A 21,034-nucleotide genomic window follows, 5' to 3' on the forward strand; every position below is an offset into this window, starting at 1 on the left:
GAATGAAATTTATTAAATTATTATTTTGTGCACATACATGACTCAGCCATCACATGGGATAAAGCTGCAAACATCTGTTAAGGTGAGGAGGGCAGGAGACGGGTACAACATCTAGGAGTCCCAGGTATGCGTCCACCCTTTGATGCAAGCCTTCGAAATTACATGAATATTTCATGTTAGGAGATGACAGCATCATCTTAGAAGTTGTAAACACTCATCCCATCCCTTTACTTAGCAGCTAGTGATGACAGATGATGATATATGACAGTGTAGGAGATGAGGTAAAGAGGAAAAAAAGAGAAATGTGATTGGCCCTAAATGTTGCATTCTCTAACAGGAACGTGTTAAATTTCTCCTCCTGCTTCACAGCTCAACATCAGGTCAAACAAGCACGTGTTATCTTTTTGCCCTTTCTCAGTGTAAAACAGTATCTCCAGTCTGCACTGTTGAAAAGGAGCTGTGTGTGTGTGTGTGCAGACGTCTGTACTTCAGCACTTCATATCTATCAGTGTAACTCTCCCCTTCATCAGCATTTATAATGTATTAACTTTAATCCTGCTACACTGCAGGGTCGGGCTTCTGCATCAGATCACAGACTCATACATTCTGTTAAGATGGGGAGATCCAGAATCTTAGAAGAGGCTTTGCTTGGATGCTGCTTCCTTCCTTCCACTGCGATCGCTGGCAGTAACTACACGTCATGTTCACACTGTCAAAGCTGAAAACAGAGTTTCCTTCGCTCCCTCCCTCTCTCTCTCCCTCCCTCCCTCTCTCTCTCTCTCAGAGCATCTCTACACTCACGATGTGGGAGTCCACCGTTCTGATGCTCCACAGAGGCACCGTCCAGTTCATCTCAGCAGCCACTTAAGGGAAGGATTTGGATCACAGCTCCTGCGAGAGGTGAGTCATTCTTTATCTGTCTCCTCACTCATGTGCATTTCTCGCGCCGCCTTTGTGCTCTTTTGTCAGAACTGAAATAGCTTGCATGACACAAACCTGCATAATGACTAAAACCTATCACTTAACATTATTAGAATACATGTTGCTGACATGTGTGGAACTTTGTGAGTTTCTTTCTGTTATATGAAGTCGATTTTGTAATATTTACGCAGTATTATCAGTACGAGGTCAATGACCAGTCATCAGAACATGCAGGTTCACAGAAGTTCACACAGAATAACCTTTCATCTTTAATGGACTGTGCAGAGAGATGAAACACCGCTGCTGGCAGGAAACTTTGCTGACAGCACAGCCCCCCCCGATGCTTTAGAATGAAGCTAATATGCATCCATTCTCTTTGCTTTGCTGCGGCCGTGATCTGCCATGCTGCGCACAGGATGGATTTCCCACAGATAGAGCTGTGATAGAACCTCCCTGTGAGCTGCTGCTTCCTAAGGCAAACACAGAGAGGAGTCCTGATGCTGCTCTGTCACATGGCATGCTGCCAGATGTACATTTGCTTTAGCTGAAGTTCCTGGATTAGTCACAACAACACATGATTTCATCAGTGTGCTTCTGATAAATGCTGTAAGTGAGCTGCTTTTAAAAAAACACAGAGCTGCCTGTACAGTATGACACAACGATCAAAGCAAATGAGGAGCATTTAGTGAAAAAAAAACATAATATATGCCACCCCCATTGTGAAGCAAATGCCCCGCTCTTTCACTCTAATTGTCACGGTAACAACTGTCTGGAGAAAACACCATTTTCTCACACAGATTAGTCACCACGGTGGCAAAGCAGCAGCAGCAGTATCACTCAGCGTGAGGCGATGAAGCTGCTTTTTTCACAGATTGACCTATATCAGGCTACTGATAAACAAATGTCCAGCAGAGGAACACAAATCACATGTCTGTTTGCTCCAAGTTTCTTTCAGTTGATGGTATTCCGTTTGCATCGTGCATGCTTTTCTCCCACACCTGCAGAGGGACAGGGGTACGACAAGTCCCTTTATTAAAGCGTATAAAGTGACTCAACAGGTCGGAAATGCAAAACAGAGACTACATGTCCATACAAAGACATAAATCAGGCAGGGCTGACACGATGACATAATCCACTTTTTTGAAATGCGTTACCAAGGTATCTTTCTCTTGAGTGTCTACTTCTCTAATCATTCACTTTATATCAGGAAGCTGAATAGAAATATTTGGGGGAAACACTTCCTGTAGTGTCCTCCTACTGTAGGGATGCCATCTGAAAAAAGTCCTTCCTATTTTTACTGAATGAACAAAAATATTGTGTGGATGCCAGTAAAATAATTCTAATTTAGTTTTAATATATATGCATGCTTTCATTAATGTATTAATCAGATGATGTTAATAAGACATATAAAGTGTCAGTATACCAGGAAGGGATGAACATCCAGCCGCCTCACGGTGTACCAGTGAAATGAAAGGAACAAACAGGAGTCTGTTGATGTGTATCATCCTCTGAGAAATCGTTTCATCTTTTATTTCATGTCTGATTTATGTCTATAAATCGCTACAAAAGTCCCAACGTTTTCATAGAACTGTGAAAATATTACTAGCTATCTTATATCAGTACCTGGAGGGGGGGGGGGGGGGGGGGCTCGGGGTAATTATCCGTGGACTTCACACTTTTTAAACAGTGACTGGAGATATTTTTGCTGTGAAAGTCTGTAAAGAAAGAAAGAAAGAAAAATGTCACCTAACAGTATGATTCTGATGGCATATATCCATGGCAACCTATTGAAGAAGAGCTATTGACTCGCCCCATGTTCCTGACAGTTTTGTGTTGCAGCTTGTCTTTACCAGTTAAACATAATATCGATATTTTAGTCCCTGAAAGAAGAAAATGTGTGCGTGTTTTTCTGGCTGCGTCTCTAAGGCTCCGTTCACACTAGAGAAAGTCAATCCAGCTAGAGTAGTAGATTGAATCCAGATAGCCTTTAAGCTGGATACGTTCACACCTATTTTCAAATCACACACACGTGTCCGTGCTCAATCCAGCTTAACCCGACTTGTTTGTTGTCCTCCAAACCACTAGGTGGCGCCTTGTAATATACAGAGTCCCTTCAGGACAGCGTGTGTGCGCATGCATCGTGCATTTGTTTGTTGTCCCGTGTCGCTCGTTCTTTCGTTTTTTTCGGTTCAAAAAACAGTTTATTCCTTTGTAGCCCTGTGGAGAATAAACTCAGGGCAAAGCTGTCATAGTTCGATGGTTGTTTACATACGGCTTTTGTACGTGACACTGTCTCCGTGAACTGGAAGTATCACGTCTCTAGCGGGATTCGCTAGCTGCATTTGCGTTCAGACCTGAGCCACATTTGAGCCAATCCGAGAGGTAGATCGAGATCTATCTGGATGTGTCCTTACCCCGGTTTTCAATGCCCGACCTTAACCACAGGTTTTGAATGCAGTGGGTGTCAGGGGGACCATGGAGTCCTATTTGAAGGTCTGCCATGCTGCCTCCTAATGAGGCTGTCCTATGTTCTCTTGTACCCCGTTCACACTGGGGAAAGAAATCTGGCTAAAGCGGGATTCGAGCCTATCCAGATGTGTTTTTTCTGAGTGTGAACACCTCAAATCCGGCAGTATCCAGTTTGATTTCAATCAATTGGCTCAAATGTGGCTCAGGTGTCAACGCAAATGTGTCTCACGAATCCGGTTAGCGACATGCTACTTCAAATCTGGCTTACTTCCTAGCCAGATTTGAAAATAGGTCTGAACACATCCAGCTGCCTCCTAATGAGGCTGTCCTATGTTCTGTTGGTGTAGACCTCACCCAGCCTGTCCTCACCAGGAAATCTTAACATGTGGTGAATACTTCAGTGGCAAAATGATTTTCCTTGTAAAATATTAGGATGTTTTTTCTGTTGATGACCCCTTCACCCTGTTTCAGTGCCTAACCTTATACCAGTCATTTAGAAACACAATGAACAGGAAGCTGAAGGTGAAAACACAAAACCACTCATGACGTCAGGGGACTGCTGCTGTGAAAGTTCCACACTTTTAATGAGCTTCTCGGCTGATTTATATTTTGAGCTGTTAATAAATCTCATTAAAATTAGCTTGACTCATTTTATTTCATAATGTTTATTGAGCTGCTGTTGCTGCTCACTTATTCTGAAGGAGAATTTTGGAATTTGTGACATAATGTTTAGAAAATGACTAAATGCCCAGTCTGAGAGGTTTATTATGAGGAAAAGCTTGAGCTATTATGGGGAGCTGTCTGAAGATGCTACTGTTCAGCATGTTTCATATGGATGATGAGGACACTTCCTCTGTTTCTTCCTCTCACACCATGAGCTCACGGGTTGTTTTGCTGTTGTTAACATATCCAAGTGATTAGATGTAATTACGTTCATGCCACTGTGCATAATTGTTGTTGTCCTGCTTGTAGGACACATTCACAGGCACACAGAAGAAGGTTGTATTTTGGTTTTTATTTCCCACATGAATATTGGCAAAAAATATCCTGATAAATGAACAGGCGTCAGAAAAAATGTGTGTGTGTTTGATGTTACTGATTAATTAATGATGTTTTTGGTGAAACTTATTTGGGGATTCGTACATACATTTACATCCCATAATGTGTGTAAAGTTTCAACCAATGATTCATTCAGGCGGCTTGTTCGGGAGTGTTTCTGTAGGTAGTGTGAAACAGAGCCGTTCAGGTGTTTCTCTTCATGCTGTGATCAAGGCACCGTGGGTCTTTACTTTCTGTTTTGTGTCAGGGGCAACAACAAGCACCCCCCCATCCTGAGCCTGAGGTAAAACACAGACCCACACAGAGGAAGATAAAAGCAGGAGAGAGAGAGAGAGAGAGAGAGTGGGAGAGAGGGAGCTGCAGTGATTAGTGAAGGTATGATTATAGCAGGAAGGGGGGGGGGGGTGTTCACAGCTTCATCTTGCGTCCTATGTGTCCTATGACACTGCACCCCCCCCCCGTCAGAGCAGAGAGGTGGGAAAGGAACCCGGGCTGTGAGCACAGGTGGCAGCAGCCAGCACATGAACTGAATTTAAAGAGATCTTCGTTTGTGCGTTTGCTCGTGCATCAGATGAATGATCTCCTCCAGGCATTCTGGTCCACGTACATAAACACATGCTCATACTAATTTGAATTCTCCTGTCAAAAAACTGCAGCATTTGTGGCAAAATATTCTGACAACATGATTTGACTAATGTTTTCTTCAAATAAGAAAGAAAAATGTTGCTGCAAGTCTGTAATAACCACTGCAAACACCACTGCACAGAAGTTTAGCTGTTCCACTGAAATTAAAGCAACTCTGCTCAAATCCTACTGTACACCACTGTACACGACCCATTTTAAACAATCTAGCATGACTTCTCAGAGGAGGGAGTGCTGCTTTTAAGAAATTAGATTTTTAGGTTCTTAAACAACATGACGAGCATTCAACAGACTTCAGTGGCCTCAGATCTGAATCTGTTAGAACACCTTGAGCAGGAGATTGACAGCATGACAAATCTGCACAAACAGTCTGATGCAAATGATGGAGCCACATCTCAAAGCAGGATCTGCCTCCAAAAGATAAGGCTGACAGCAAAGGGAGGTCTTACCCACAGAGGTGGGTCGTAGAGGGGGGCAGCGGGGATGACAAGTTTTATGTAAGCCAACACGGAAGTTAGCTTCCCATGGGTTTTCTAGCCAGTGGAATTTTCCATTTCCAATAAATAAGCTCGGTTGCTAACAGAAGTTTATTTGTTCAATGAGATAATCTTCACAAATCAACACATTTATGATTATTTTAAACATAGATAGATAGTTTTACTGGAAGTAAAACCCTCTTATTAGCGAAAACTATTCAAGCATTAATCATGAGGTTGGTCTGGTCATAACCAGAACACGTCAGTAACATTTTAACAGACTGTATATTCATGAAAAACACACTAAATAAAAAGTGAATCTATTGAGAAATCGTCTATATTTTTAAGGAAAAGTTGCCACTTGCCTTAAAGCCTGAAATACATTGTGCGATTTTGGGGTTGCTGTCACAGCTCATCAAACATGGCCTCCAACCCTTCTGTCCAACGCTGTGTGAACGCCGCCATATTTGTTATCCTCTGTAACAATTTTGTGTAGGCGCAGGGATGTTGAGTGCGTTTGGCCAGCAGACTTTAGGCCGTATCTCTGCTTAAACAGTGTGATACTCTCACGAGGGGCGACAAAAATATGAAACATGTCAGAAATTCAACTGATCATTGCTGTTCGTGTGACGTTAATCGCCTCTTGTGAGCCTGTGTACACTGTGTTATTAAAGAAAAACTGAAATTCGGCCCAAATTTCTGGTCAAAATCGGACCAATAATAAGCAGAGTATGTGCGAGCTGTGGTCTGCTGTTTTATGTCTTCCCATAGTGCAGATTGATCCGACACCTTTCTGGCCATGTCGATGGCTGCAGGTGAGATGAGGCCCTCTCCAATGGTAAGGGGCGTCTTTAACTTCGCTTCCCACCAGATAAGATGCAGAGCGCGCCTGTTCCTGCTTTAAGCATGAAGGAGTCAGACACTTGGGTGATGTCCCCTGGGCTTGAATTTTTCTTCTGAAGTACTCAAAAGGTTTATCTCTAAGAGAACAGTGTTGTGTTTCCAAATGCCGCTTCAGTTGTGACGGCTTCACAGCAGAAAACACACGGAGGGTTTTTCTTCCTCTTTTGTTCTCGATATAAGAAAACCCAGCCATTCACACACAGAGTGAAGGATTATGGGAGGCTGTGGAGGTGCAGACACGTGCAGTTCTCCAACATCGTCCCTTAGTGGTGACGCTAAAGGTCAAATACTGATTGACTGCTTTACTCTGTTCTAGAGTACAGTACCACAAACTCTTTAGCTGCAGAGTGATCAACAACAGTAAACACAAACAACAGCAGCTTGTAGCTCTGGTTCATATTTTGGATGCTGCCCCCATCTGGCAACAAGGAGCTACAACAGGAAGATGTGCATCTGCAAAGCTTTGAGTCGCAGCCAATAAAGCAGAACCTGCTGGAACTTCTGCATTCATAAGGGGGGAATCCTGGCCTGTGTCCAGGAGCTCCCCGGGACCTGAGGCCTGTTTGTTAATCATGCATAGCTCTGTCTTTCTGAAGAGTGTGTGTGTGTGTGTGCAGTCCTTGATTTTTCACCAACCCCTTGTTCTCATCAAATGAGTCTAATTTCTGTTCTTTGCTGCTTAGAATTTAGAAAATCGTCTCCTCGGTGTCCTCAGTGTGCGTAGGTTGGACAGATGGTCAACAACGCTCAGTCCTGGTGCGATGCTGGATTCAATGTAGGAAAAGTCAATGAGGTGGATGCTAAATATATGAATGTATTCAGTCAGAAAAATCTCATTAGCAGCTTCTGTACGAAAAATGAGATATGAAGAGACACAGAAAAACACTCCACAGATGATGAATCTGTACTCGGTTCAGCCACAGTGGCTGCATCGTTCAGCGTCTGTGTTTATTTAACAGCATTCTGCTGCAGTTCAATAAGACACTAAGGTGACCATAAGGCTTGAACTGTTTGATTCTATCCTCTCTTTTCCCATTAAGTCTCTAAACATCTTGGAAACGCCTCATGTACCACATGACTCTGGGGATTTTCTCAGATAGACCATAGAAGCTTTTACTACCTCAGTGCAAATGTGTATAATCAACTGAAATAGTGTCATTTGACATCGCCGGAGGCGCCGTTTGCTGGATCACGAGTTAAGAAACAGGAAAAGCTATTGGCTGCAGGGATTTGTTAAAGCTGGTCTTTCAAGTCTGATTTCATCACGTCCCATCAGCTGAGGCCGGACTCTCAACACTGAGGCTTTCTTGTTTTTCCCAACTCAGTTAAGAGCTTCGTGTCACGGACCCTCGGATCCTTTGTGTCATAATCCAAACAGAATGTTCATATTTGATGTCAGTGCCTGTTTTGTTTACTCAGCTGTGAGTAAAGTTGACACTGGCACAAATGAGAAATGAAATCTTTTTCATTTGACATCATTTCCCCCTCGAAATGTCAACAACTGCACTGATTACCATCCCCTGAGTCATCTTAGAGGGACAGATTCGTACATTGTGTAAACATGAAATTTAGAAGGGGGATATGCTTGTAGAGCGACGATAAAGCTGCACTCGATTAGCTTAGCCTTTTCTGCCAATATAAAATAGGCGCATTATCACCCATGTAATCACTCAGCATCCGATATCCATGCAGATAGGGAGGCAGTTTTGTTTCATTCTTTGGCTTAAGTTAAGTTTTGGTTACAAAAATTCTTAGGGAAGGCTTAGGGAAGAATCAATAAGGCAAATTTGTTTGGGTTACCATGGTGACGAATCCCAGTGGAGATGCTAGCATGCACATTTTTACCTGACTGCAACTTCTACCTCTGGTTAATCAGTCACTAGGACCACAGATGACAAACCTTCTGGAGGCCCCTCCAGCAATAATAACGACTAATACTTAAATAAATGTCCTGACCAACAACAGCAAAGGAAAGGAGGCAACAAACTGCCACATTAACACAATTTACCTTTAACCTCTATATAATCTAAATGATAGATAAATATGAGACTTTGTTTTTGTCTGTCAGCCTGCTGGAAAAAAATGGAGTCTAGAGCAGAGCTGCAATGATCTGGACCAGAGTCGCAGCAGGGATGAACATGTCTGAGGAGTCCTCCTACCCAGAGGAGGAGCTGCTGGGGAACTCCACCTGGGCCTACTTCTACTATCACCAAAACTACACCTTAGCCCCTCCGCTGCTACCAGATAAGACCAGCACCTCCAAACCTGCAGCATGCGAGCAGGTCAACATCGCTGTGGAGGTCTGTATGTGCAATATTTACTCGTCCGTTCACCTTTCCTCGTCTCATTGTCTGTTGTATTTTGTCTTGCTCAGGTCTTTCTGATCCTGGGTATCATCTCTCTGCTGGAGAACATCCTGGTCATCACGGCCATAGTGAAGAACAAAAACCTCCACTCCCCCATGTACTTCTTTGTCTGCAGGTGAACAGTGCAGCCATTTTTCATACAGCTTATCACATACTGGACGAGGGGTAAACAGTCAGCCAGCCACCCTGTGCTGTGACGCTGTGACAGGCTGGGGTTAAAAGTGACACATCTGCTCCAGATTTGGCCTTCAAATAAAGCCAAATCCTTCAGTCTGTTACTCAACATGCAACGATTCAAACAGACATACGTGAACAGCTCGAGTAGATCACAACCAAAATCACTGCCATGCAATCCTGAACCTCGCTCAACTAATCAGAATCAGAAATGCTTTATTAATCCCAGGGGGAAATTGCTTAATCTCAGAGGGAAATTGCTTTGCCTGTAGGTCAACAGATTCCAGCTGAGAACAGACGAGCTGCACAAGTTTCTGTACATACATGGTAACAAGAGGCAACATCACAACATGTGCAGATATTGGACAACAAGTAGAGCCAAAAAACACAATCAGATGACATGCCCTGACAAAGTGTGCAGTAGATGCTCATCACAGACCTCATTAAGTCACAATAATAACGGAACGTGTTGTGATATCGACTGCAAGCCTGATTGCTGAACTGCACGTTTAATTAGCTGCTTTAAAGTGTCATTTCAAGGCGACAGATGTGCTGCTGGAAGTGAAAGAATTTCAATTATGGTGCACTTGTCGACTTGAATTAAAACATCGGAGATCAAATGAACAAGGCTCGTTACGCAATTCTGTGAGGTAGCATATTTTTAAAAGATGATGAACAGATGGAGATAATTGCACTCCTTGAGCTTCTTTAAATAAATGATGTTGAATTCTTCCTGCTCACGCGGCTGCCAAAGCAAACAAAGGAATTTCTGAAAGTGATGAGAGGCTAAAGGTCTCTGATGGTTTTCGGTCTTCTAATCTGCCCAGAGTAACAATTAGATAATTGTAGTTGATGGTAAAACTCCATAACTGTGTCCATAAGCTACAAACACACATGACATTAAAAGTCCAAATGACAGGCTGAGCTTCAACGTAACAATAATTACTGGAGACTTGATTTGGATCAAGGGCTCCGTACTTGAAAGGCTTAATCTCCAAAAAGTGAAAGAGCCTCATCTGATGCAGCGAGCGCTCAGACAAAGCAGACATTCAGCTTTCTTTGAAGTGGCTTCTAATGATTTTCAGAAAAGGACAGCTGAGCGAAGACAACTGCATGACTTGTATTGTTGTGCATTTTATAGGAAAGAGACTATAGAGGACTATAGAAGTCAGTCAGAGGGTCCAAGTGTGTGACTGACCTCACAGGGAGGAAACATTTGCACAGATGTGTGATCAAAGTCTGTAATAACTGTCTTTACTGGTTGCAGTCTGGCAGTAGCAGACATGCTGGTGAGTGTCTCCAACGCCTGGGAGACCATCATCATTTACCTCCTCAACAACAAACAGCTGGTGGTGAAGGACCACTTCATCAGGCAGGTGGACAACGTCTTCGACTCCATGATATGCATCTCCGTTGTTGCGTCCATGTGTAGCCTGCTGGCCATCGCCGTGGACAGGTAATGACGTTCTGGCATTTTTTCTTTTGTTTTTATTATTTAAAGGTAGGGTAGGAGATTTTGTAAACTCAGTGAGAGTCAGCCAGATTTCGAAAGTAAACACACGCCCCTTTCTCTCGGCGCTCACCCCGAAGCCACGCCTCCCAATCACATGGACGCGCATTACCTGAAGACGAGCTGCGGTCTGTGACTTCGGCCATCATGCATGTACCTCTCTGGTGCGCGCAGAGCAGGAAGAGAGTGACAACCAGCCAATACTCCGCGCAGGGTCCACCTGGAGGATTGGCTGATGTTTTTAGTGTTTTATAGCTTCCACTGATGATTCATATTCTTCGTTTTAATGCCAAACTGCCAAACTAATTGGTTGCTATCGGATTGTAAAGAGAAAGTTACACCACAAAAAGTGCATCAGAATGAAATCTCCTACCCTACCTTTAATATTTTGCAATTAAAGTATTTCCCTAATTAAAAGAAGATTCATTTACAAATGGGTTATTTCTGCTTGTTTGTTTCCACATGTGCGTATCTGCAGGACAGATGTTTAGTTGGTTTCTGGGTTATTTTTGGACAAACAGCTTGTGTATGATACAAACATCAGCTCCATCACCAACAGCTCAGTCTCTGCCAAACCCAACAGATATTACAGAGCTTTTTTTAAATCTTTTTTCCCTATGTACAGTATGTTTTTCTATGAATGTTGTCACAAGGCTTTTGACACGGTGGAGATTCCTTTCCAAGATAAATAAGTGACACAACTACTGTAATTAGCAGGATTCTCTCAGGAGGTTTTGTTCCTGAGAAACTTTCTGCTGAGTTATGTAAAATGTTGAAACAATAAATGAGTGATAATAAATGACACTGTGACAGAGTATAAACATGACCTGATGGGTCTGGGAACCATGAGGAATGAATGCCTCTGTCAGTCAAGTAAGGCAGCAACCTACTGCTTAGTGAATAGAGCCTAATCACCGACATGTCAGTGAAGACCTTCATGTGAGAAATGGTGTCTAGAGGTGTAATGCTCAAAGGAACATGTAGCCTACCTAATGACATCGTTAAAAAACCTCACTTGCCAGGATTTTGACCACCAAAGTCATCTTAGTTTAACTGAGCTTCCTTCATTTGCTCTTCCATTTTCCGGGTGAGGACGGCTTGCTCGCCAATTGTAAGCTAATGTGTTGGCGTGTATGTGTGTGATCACAGGTACGTGACTATCTTCTATGCACTGAGATACCACAACATCATGACGGTGAGAAGAGCGGGCTGCATCATCGGAGGGATCTGGACCTTCTGCACGGGCTGTGGGATCGTCTTCATCATCTACTCAGACACCACCCCCGTCATCATCTGCCTGGTCTCCATGTTCTTCACCATGCTGCTCATCATGGCCTCTCTGTACAGCCACATGTTCATGCTGGCCCGCTCGCACGTCAAGCGCATCGCCGCCCTGCCCGGCTACAACTCCATCCACCAGCGGGCCAGCATGAAGGGCGCCATCACGCTCACGATCCTCCTGGGGATCTTCATCGTCTGCTGGGCTCCCTTCTTCCTCCACCTGATCCTGATGATCTCCTGCCCACGGAACCTCTACTGCGTGTGCTTCATGTCCCACTTCAACATGTACCTCATCCTGATCATGTGCAACTCGGTGATCGACCCGCTCATCTACGCCTTCAGGAGTCAGGAGATGAGGAAGACTTTTAAGGAGATCATCTGTTGCTACAGCCTGAGAAACGCCTGCACCAACATCTGCGCTCTGACCGGTAAGTACTGAAGGTTCTAAAAATGCACCACCCGAGGACGGGCTTGGCGCTTCTCCTCAGCCAGGACAGACAGTCTCTGCTCTGTCTCCTGAAAAAAAGCATGAGGCTGAAAGAGGACTGGAACATTAACGTATCTGCCATCTGCACAAAGACGCTGGTTTATTAGTTGCATTATTCATAAACCCTGCTTGGACCATTGTCATCATGAAAGTGTGTCGTTTCTTTCATCCATTTTATTTGCCCTTCTTTTATAAATCAGTAAAATAATTTTAAACTTAAAGAATAGGACTGACATGAATGAACAACAATGGAGGGACAGGTTATTTTCTTTTCCCCTGCTCTCATTAAGTGCTCATCATACACATGCTTTTAATTACACAAGATGACTAACCAGTGCTACTTCAGAATGCTGGCTGAGCACATTAACACCACATGCATGAATTAATAGTGGAGGCAGCGAAGGAGGAGCCAGCTGGGGAAACTTAGGATGGACTGTCTGTCACAATTCACTTTGTAGCATCAAGTAGCTGAAGAACAGATTGCTGATTTCACGACTTTTCACGTTGAATAACTAATTAGACACTAAAGGTTCATGCACCCATTAAAAAAACCTGTATTATCCCAAAAATTACAGCCAGAAACTGTAAAAACAGGAAGAATCTAGTGGCTCTCTAAACATTCTGATGGTCTTTGAGTCTTTGATGGCATCACATGTGACATGTAACCAAATCTAAGCTTAAAAGCTGATTTTATACATTTATATGTATATATATATACACACACACACACATATATATATATATATATATATATATATATATATATATATATATATATATATATAAAGAAAGTGGATTAAAATGTGAGATCACATCTAAGTCCTGATTAAAAGTGTTGCAGGGGAAGGTTGGACGGGCTGAAGCTGCTAACACCCTGCTGTAAAAAAAATAAGTGGGCCATTGAAGCAGCTCTGAGGTCGCACAGATCTGTTTTTGCAATGACTCGCAGCTGTGAACATGGACAGCAGCGATTGTTAGGAGCGTAAACAAAGGCTAACATAACAGGTGAACATGGATTTTCTTTTGATTTCCAGTCTGAACAAAATCTTCTTAAAGCTGCTTAGAGCCCAAACTACTTAAAACTAACTCCTCCAAAAAACCCAACAGAACAATTACAGCCGCTTGTTAAAAACAAAAAAGCAGGAATATGAGCTCAGCACACCTGTGTATAGAAGAAAAGAAGAAAACGCTGCAGCCTCAGTCTGAAAGCTTTTCAAGTTCCATTGTATGCGTGTACAGGTGCATCTAAAGAAATGAAAATGCTGTGAAAACGTTTCATGTTTTTAATCAGTCATCTGATCATTTTGATATCATTCGATCTATACGATATAATCAATATATTGCAATACAGAAATCTTGTTCATTCATAAATTCAATACTTGGATGCAGCTTTTTGTCTTTAAATTACTGCCATGAATTCCACCTGGAGGGTGTCGGTAATACCTCCAGGTGTACATTCATGGTAGCCATGACGGCAGCCTTCAGAATCTGAATCAGACAAGATGTGTCGCCACCATATGGTGAATGATGTATCTTTCTTACTGAGAGGTACTCAAGAGTGCTTTACTTCACATTTACTCTTCCATACACACAAGCACACACACACATGTTTACACACCAAGGAGTGTCTGTGCTGAGAATGCTGCAGCATGCTACCTCTTGATGCATTCATACATCCTGCTCTCCACGAAGCCCTCCCAGCTTCTTGATTTGACGTTTCCTGTCACATCCTCCTGAGGCTCGTGCACCTTCTCCTACTCAACTTTCCATGATTGCACAGCAGCTTTTTTTAGTAATGACTTTCTGTGGCTGCACCTCCTCTCTGGATGGTGGCCATGATTGTTTTGTGGACAGCTGTCAACAAGTCAGCAGTCTCCCCAATGACTGTGGTGGTGGGAGGTACATGGTTTGACTTGTTTTTCTCCTCAAATCCCAAATAAATGTTTTAATCTATAACGTTATAGATAGAAATACACACCAAACACTAAGATAGATGAATCTAGAACATATACAATGTTCACTTTATGAACTGATGGAAAGGTTTTTTACTATTTCCATCATATTTTTACATTTTTTAGATGCATCTGTACTGCTTCAGACAGATATTTGTCAGCTGAAAGCTCGACAGTCTTCTTAAATTTTGTGCTGCTTTGTCAGTCACCAGCCCATTTTCTCCTCCTGCTACCCATCGATGATCTCCCCATGCTGGTTCTCTGTATTAAAACCATATAAAAGTCGCCATGCGGTTACACTTGAAATGTAAAAATGATTGTATAAATTGCTTCACAGTGCTCTCTCTCTGCGTGTGTTGGTGGTGGTGTGTCTACCTCCTAGCTCAGAAGCTTGACAGGTTTTTATGGCAAACGTGCAACCATCTGCTGAAACTACCGAATGTTCATACATATCACTGCTGTGTGGGTGGTACTCAAGTGTTTCATGTATTAATATTTATTACCAAAAAAAAAAAGATAAAAAAGATTTGTTGTATCGTTTGTGTCATTTATGTCATTTTTATGCAGCAACAGTGTTATGAAGGTGTTCTCAGCTTTGTGTTGTAATCGTACTTTACAGCTGTGAGATCAAAATAAGTAAATATGAATATGCACACTAATGTATACCACAAACACCACACTGCTTTATAATAAATAAATATATAAATAAATAAATAAATGCTGTATAGATTTAAATATTTTATGGGGGAAAAAAAAAATCGCTCGCTGTACATCCACCTCCAACTCAATATATCTGCAAGATGATTCATCATTGTTGTTACTTACTGTTGTCGCTCCCACAGAAACACTAAAACCATAAAGTGACACTGGACAAAAGGTGAAGCCCTCATTCTGATGCATGCTAGGCGACTGTGGAGAAGTTTTAATGTGAGCTTTAGCTGAACACACTGCTGTTTGTGTTGGCTTAAAATTGATTCTTTTATTTATATATATATATATATATATATATGTGTGTGTGCGTGTAAGAATAAAAGCAAAAAAACAAAACAAAAGGTGAACTGGTGTGTTGAATTATTGTAACTGTGGTGCTGTGGGTGAAAGAAGATGCAGCAGCTTGTGCATGGCGTAGAGGTTAGAGAGAGCAAGGCTGGGAGAAAATGGCAGGCGCTAATTATGCAATGACAAAAACATGCTCAGGAACAGAGCTCATTCAGATTCAAAGGAAGCTAAAACTAGACCCGGCAATGATGAAAAAAAACAAGCTCCTATGAGAACTCACGTCTGCCGAGTGTCAGCTCACATCCCGATAATGTGGGCACCTAACAAAGCAGCATCCTCCTGAAGGTGTGCCGGAGCTCGGCGCTGCGGAAGGCGTAGATGGCCGGGTCGATGAGGGCGTGGCTCATCAGCAGCAACACGTGCAGCTGGAACAGCGATCTGTAGCACTCGCAGTACGGGTTCATGGGGCACGCCATGATGATGACGAGGTGCAGGAAGAACGGCGCCCAGCACACCACGAACGCCCCGAACAGGATGGTGAGAGTCAGGGCCCCTCTCATGTTGCCGCCCCACCTCCGCCGCTGCCGGCACCTGCTCCCGGCGTCGCTGGGGAGGGCGGCGATCTTCCTGGCGTGGATGCGCGCCAACATGAACATGTAGACGTAAAGGAAGCAGATGATCACCAAGGAGATGACGAAGAAGACCACGAAGCAGACCATGATGAATTGGAAGTCGAAGAACCTGACCATGAGCACGGCTAACACTGCGCATGTCATCCAGATGACCGCCAAGATGGCTCCCGCGTGCCGCATTGTCATGATGTTGTGGTATCGGAGTGCATGGAAGATGGTGATGTAACTGGAAGAGAAGACAAATCCTTTTACCATTAGGAGGTAGCCACGAGGTGGGTGTAGACATCAGCCTTTCATCTGTCAGACTGCCAAAAATGATTCATTTCTTTAAGGTGAACAAATACCGAAAAAGAAAAGACTATAAATACACGACATCATCATGCCCATGGAAACAAGAAAGACCTGACATCCAAACATTAGTCTCTGCCTTTGATTTGTCTTTGTTTGTGAATTTTGGACAGCCCACTCAAAGCTTCCCCCAAAAATAAAACAGATTAATATTCACAGTGATGGCTCACAGCTATGCCTTCAATCACTTATTTTCTTCCTCACTGACATGTAGACCTGTGAGGGAGGAAGAATGCTGAGCAGAATCATTGCAGTAATAGAAAGTAAACAAGATTTTTTTGAAAAACGAGGGAGCTGTAAATCAAGGAGCGCAGTGAAAATGACTTGTAAATCCTTTATGGCAGGCTTGTTAGCAAGACTAGATGCAGTGAATCTGAATATCAACAGAGCATTTGTTACAAAATTCACAGAGAATGGTTCACAACTGCCACCTCGGCTGGAAGCAGAATAAATGAGTTGTAGAGTGTGCAGCAGGCCCACCGTGGTTCTGCTTTCCATTTGCCATCATGCAGCTTTTGAAATGGGATTGTGCTGGATTAGAGGGCTGTGGTGGAATATTTTCATGCCATCATGGCTTCAAATCCGTCCTCCCTGCAGTGTGAGGACAGTTTTAAAATTCAGTTCAAAGGCATGTTTTGTGTACGTACCGGTCTACGGCGATGGCCAGGAAACTGAAAATGGAGCCCACAAACGACATGCAGAGCAGAGAGTCCATCACGTCATCCAGCTTCTTCTCGGAAAAACCGTTCTTCTGCAGCTGCCCCACGTCGGCAAACACGATCAACAGGTTCTCCAGTGTTTTGGTGAGACTGGCGATGGTGTTGAAGGCTGCCAGGCTGCAGATGAAGCAGTACATGGGCGAGTGGAGGTTCCTGTTCCGTATGACAGCCACCACCACCAGGAGGTTCTCCGCCAGGCTCACCACTCCAATGGTGAAGAACACGGGGAAGGGAACCTTCACCTCCGGGCAGTCCGACTGATTGAACCAGGTACCATTCATCGTTAGCTTAGCTGAGTTTGCATACTATAGAGTAAATGAATATAAAACGTAAAACGATTAAGTCAGACTTTGGATTTGGTTTAGATTTAAAAAAGGAAACTATAATTAAATGCGCAAGAAAAATTAAACAGTAATCAGTGAATAAAAACTACATCAACCATCTGTGGAATTAAAAAATTATACATAAGTTAACTGCCAAAACAAAACCTCCTCAGTCTGACCCAGCATGGAGGTAGTAGGGTGATTATTCCTCTTGTAACCACTCGAGAGAAGTGTCAAAGAAAAGCGCAGCTGCTTTGTCACAAAGCGCCTTTTTCACAAACGTGCATCCAGTTTTCGGCACACAGGTGGTGCTGGTGTGGCAGCTGGATCAGGATCTCCAGCCATGTGGCCACATCTGCCTCTCCTCTGCTCTGCTGCGTACAGGAGGGGCCTGCGATCGATTTCTGTCTGAAGGTGTTTTAGCTGCTGTTTGTGCAGAGCTTACTGACAGGTAGTTAATGCCAAAGTGGTTTACACAAGATGGCAGTAAAATAGACTGCTGTGTGCAGGCGGCCCGCTCCGCTCCGTCTTCCAGCTCGGCGTGTTTGCCTGTGAGAGGAAACAAAAACAAATCCTGTTATTCATGCTTCAGGAGAGTGTGTTGCATAGATGCTGCATGCATTGTTTCACACCCTAAATTAGGAAATTTATCTTTGCAAATGTTATCTGGGCTAGCAGTCAGAATACCTGCCAGGCTACAGTGATCATGATAATTACACCGAGCTTTTATCCCAAAGCCTTTCATCTCTCCATGCCAGTCCCAAAGCAGCCTCTCTGCCTGCAAAACATGATGCAATAAATCCAACAACATAAGCTTTGAAACTATTCCTGTAACTATTTTATAGAACTACACGTCATCTTTACAGCAGTCGGGTCATGTTAATCGGAGGCACAGCAGTCTCAGTCACCCAGCTTGTGGTGCATTGAGCTGCTCTAAATAAATGAGGATGTTTTTGCCTTAGGTCCAGTTTTGTTTTCAGCAGAACACACATTTCATGTTTTATTGCTAACAGTAAAAAAAAACAAAAAACGCTGAGTTCAATTTAAGTAAGGTACTTTCTGGAATGGTAGGAGCATCAGTATTTCACCTCCAGCCCTGCATGACAGCGTGCAGGTGAAGAGCTGCACAAATAGTAGAAACCTGAGATCTAAAGAAAGCAGGAACAACTGGAATCCAGCAGCTGGAACATCAGTCTGGCATTACCTGACACCACATTGGTTCAATGTTCTTTTATTTTTTTGTCAGCATTTATTTATTTAAAAATTATAACGAGCCTTTTGTTCCTTAAAACAAAGTAAGAGACGATCGGCACAAAGACAGTTCACATAATATGTTTAAATAGTGTCTATTATTATCATTGTACTATTAATACGCAGACATGTGTTCTGAGTAATGATGAAACCGGTACAAATATGCAAATAAATGAATATTCATTACAAGTTCTGTTGCGTTTGTTTCAGGAACAAAGAGCAGCGATCCCCTAGAGCCTGACTACCTGACATCTTTATTTAGTTTCAAGGCTTTTGGAGCCTTCAGGCGTTGCTTCCTTGATTTTCGCTGCCTCTGTATCAGGTACATACTGTATAAATGTCTGGAATCCTGACTCCCAGTCGTATCTCAGTGTTCATGGACCACTGCGTCTCCTATGCTTTTTTTTTTTTTTTACTCCCGGGCAACAGTTTCCCCTGCTGCTGCTGTCTGTGCATACTATGGCATGTGGTCTAACCCCAGCCTCAAGCACATATTTGCAGCCTGAGGTAATATTATATCCATTCCATCCATTAATCCACCCTGGTTGCTGTAGCAACAGGGAGAGCAGAGATCTCGTACTAGAAGATGATCAGGCTTTGCTGGGAGACATCATACCTCCAGCCAGGTCCAGGGTCGGCCTACATCTAGCTTGAGGTTCAGGGTAAAACCTTTAAGGCCTACTTTACCAAATACCCTGCTCACCTCAGCAGAGTTTTGGTGTGGAGGAGCTCTAAATTACTGACTTTTTCACTCAATCTTGGACGAGAAAGTCTGAGCCAAGAAAATGAGGAATTTCATTTCTGCTCCCTGTACTCACAACCTCTATTTCTGTCTATTTGGTCAGACATTTTTTGACCTTTAGGTGACCATAAAATAGTAACATGGTAAAATATGGCTCCCCTAACAAGCCGGGTAGATACAGCAGGTTAATCCCTTCATTTTGTCATCTGTTATTGACACTTTCAGAGTGTAATTATGTCCACTGGCAATGTAATGTAATGTAATGTGTGTGAATGTGCACATGGTCAATATTCAGATGTCATTAAACTGAAGGTCAGATAAGCCTTCAAGTGAAACGTTCAGAGACCTGTGAAATTACTGATTCTATGGCAACTTCAAATGGCTTAAGAGCTCTCTGGATATGTATTCTGCAGTTTTTCAGGGTGATTTCACATTTATCTCAGTCTCTCATTGTATCTTAGGTTTGTCTTGTATAATTTTCCTCCAAAGGTATTTAAAAGAGAAGAAGACGTTTCAGTATGTAGCTGTGTGTGTGTGACTGACGTCTTGTGTGGTTCCTTGAACACATACTTCTACTGGTGCCGGTGGGAACTCTATTCAAGCTGTGCACCAAGTCTTTCTTTTTCTAATGTCTGTCAATTTGTGGATGTGAACTCTCTCCCACCTCTCTTCCTCTCATCCGTGTGCCTCTGCAGAATCATTTTGTTATATCCTGTTTGTGCTGCCAGTTGATTAAAAAATTACTGTTTCATTTTGTAACAAACCAACAAAGCCGCTCTAAAGCCTTTCATTCCTAAAACTGTTTTTTCTTCTTCAAAATACTTTGTGTTGTTCTAAAGGAGCTGAACAAACACTGTTTTGTTTTTGAAATCTGGAGTCTGAAATTGTTGTAATGGTGAGTGTAATGGGCACTTTTCTCCTTAAAGAAAGAGGCTTCGTGAAGGCTGGAATACAAGTGAGAGCTCAAACACTGCCTAAATTCACACCTGGTCATTCACTGCATACACCAGGAGTCACTCCTATTCCCCGTTCAGGGATTCAGGCCGTATTCTGCTCTAGGACTGATTGATTTCCTCAATCTGAACAGAACAAATCCAGTTAAGGCCAGATTGATTTCAATCAATTCGCTGAAATCAGGCTCTGAACGAAAACCCGGGAATCGCATCATACTTCCAGGTTCAATGGGACAGAATCCGGGTCCTGTACAAAAGCCATGTGTAAACATCTGTGGAACTACAAAAGTGTCAACAGGTTATTTTTGACGTGGCTACAAAAAATCAACTGCTAGACCGGAAAAAACAACGAAGGAAACCACACCTCGCATGCACGCAACCTGCTCCAACCCGGTCTGAACAGGGTCTGAATCTTACAATGCAACACCAGATTGAGTGTGGACGCATGTGCACACTCAATGAAAACAGGTTTAAACATTTCCAGCTTTAAAGCAATCCGGATTCGATCCCACTCTAGCTGGATTGACACAGTCTGAACGGGGTCTTAAATCACTTGTCTAAGTGCTACAAAAACCAAGATTCTGCTGATTTGGCTCGATTTAATTTAGCTTATTTTTGTTTTCCAAACCTAAAGAAAAAAAAATCGTTGAAAGGTACATTAGTTGAAGATGGAAAAAAAGCTGCTTTAAATTGCATGACCCTCTTTTTATTTTTACACAGATGGACTTAAAGGCAGGTATAAACACTTGCAGAGGTGTATTAGATGGAGCACATTATTATTATTATTTGCCCATATTTTTTCCAACTGTCCTTTTTCCACAAAAAGC

The 21,034-nt window shown here is 42.8% G+C and overlaps 2 protein-coding genes across 2 annotated transcripts; one reads left to right on the forward strand and one right to left on the reverse strand.

The window, feature by feature from the left end:
* Positions 1-579: 579 nt before the first annotated feature.
* On the forward strand, positions 580-15,292 carry mc5ra (melanocortin 5a receptor). Its single transcript, XM_028424914.1, has 5 exons — positions 580-900; positions 8,539-8,770; positions 8,845-8,951; positions 10,278-10,466; positions 11,670-15,292. Exons 2-5 carry the CDS (start codon positions 8,576-8,578, stop codon positions 12,238-12,240), a joined length of 1,062 nt encoding a protein of 353 aa, XP_028280715.1. The 5' UTR covers positions 580-900; positions 8,539-8,575; the 3' UTR covers positions 12,241-15,292.
* A 267-nt stretch (positions 15,293-15,559) lies between these two features.
* On the reverse strand, positions 15,560-17,297 carry mc2r (melanocortin 2 receptor). The gene is made up of 2 exons (XM_028424915.1): positions 16,867-17,297; positions 15,560-16,097 (listed from the first exon to the last, which is right to left on the reverse strand). The coding sequence occupies exons 1-2, from the start codon at positions 17,217-17,219 to the stop codon at positions 15,560-15,562; spliced, it is 891 nt and encodes a 296-aa protein (XP_028280716.1). The 5' UTR covers positions 17,220-17,297.
* Positions 17,298-21,034: the final 3,737 nt, after the last annotated feature.

The sequence above is a fragment of the Parambassis ranga genome, chromosome 16, assembly GCF_900634625.1.
Source record: "Parambassis ranga chromosome 16, fParRan2.1, whole genome shotgun sequence".
Classification (NCBI taxonomy): domain Eukaryota; kingdom Metazoa; phylum Chordata; class Actinopteri; family Ambassidae; genus Parambassis; species Parambassis ranga.

Bases quoted from the DNA above. Each gene is read 5' to 3' on its own strand.
- mc5ra (XM_028424914.1), top strand. From the start codon at position 8,576: ATGATCTGGACCAGAGTCGCAGCAGGGATGAACATGTCTGAGGAGTCC. The intron at 8,771-8,844 runs GTCTGTATGTGC...TGTCTTGCTCAG, and splicing joins AGGTCAACATCGCTGTGGAG to GTCTTTCTGATCCTGGGTAT. The intron at 8,952-10,277 runs GTGAACAGTGCA...TACTGGTTGCAG, and splicing joins ATGTACTTCTTTGTCTGCAG to TCTGGCAGTAGCAGACATGC.
- mc2r (XM_028424915.1), bottom strand. From the start codon at position 17,219: ATGAATGGTACCTGGTTCAATCAGTCGGACTGCCCGGAGGTGAAGGTT. The intron at 16,098-16,866 runs GTACGTACACAA...CTTCTCTTCCAG, and splicing joins CTGGCCATCGCCGTAGACCG to TTACATCACCATCTTCCATG.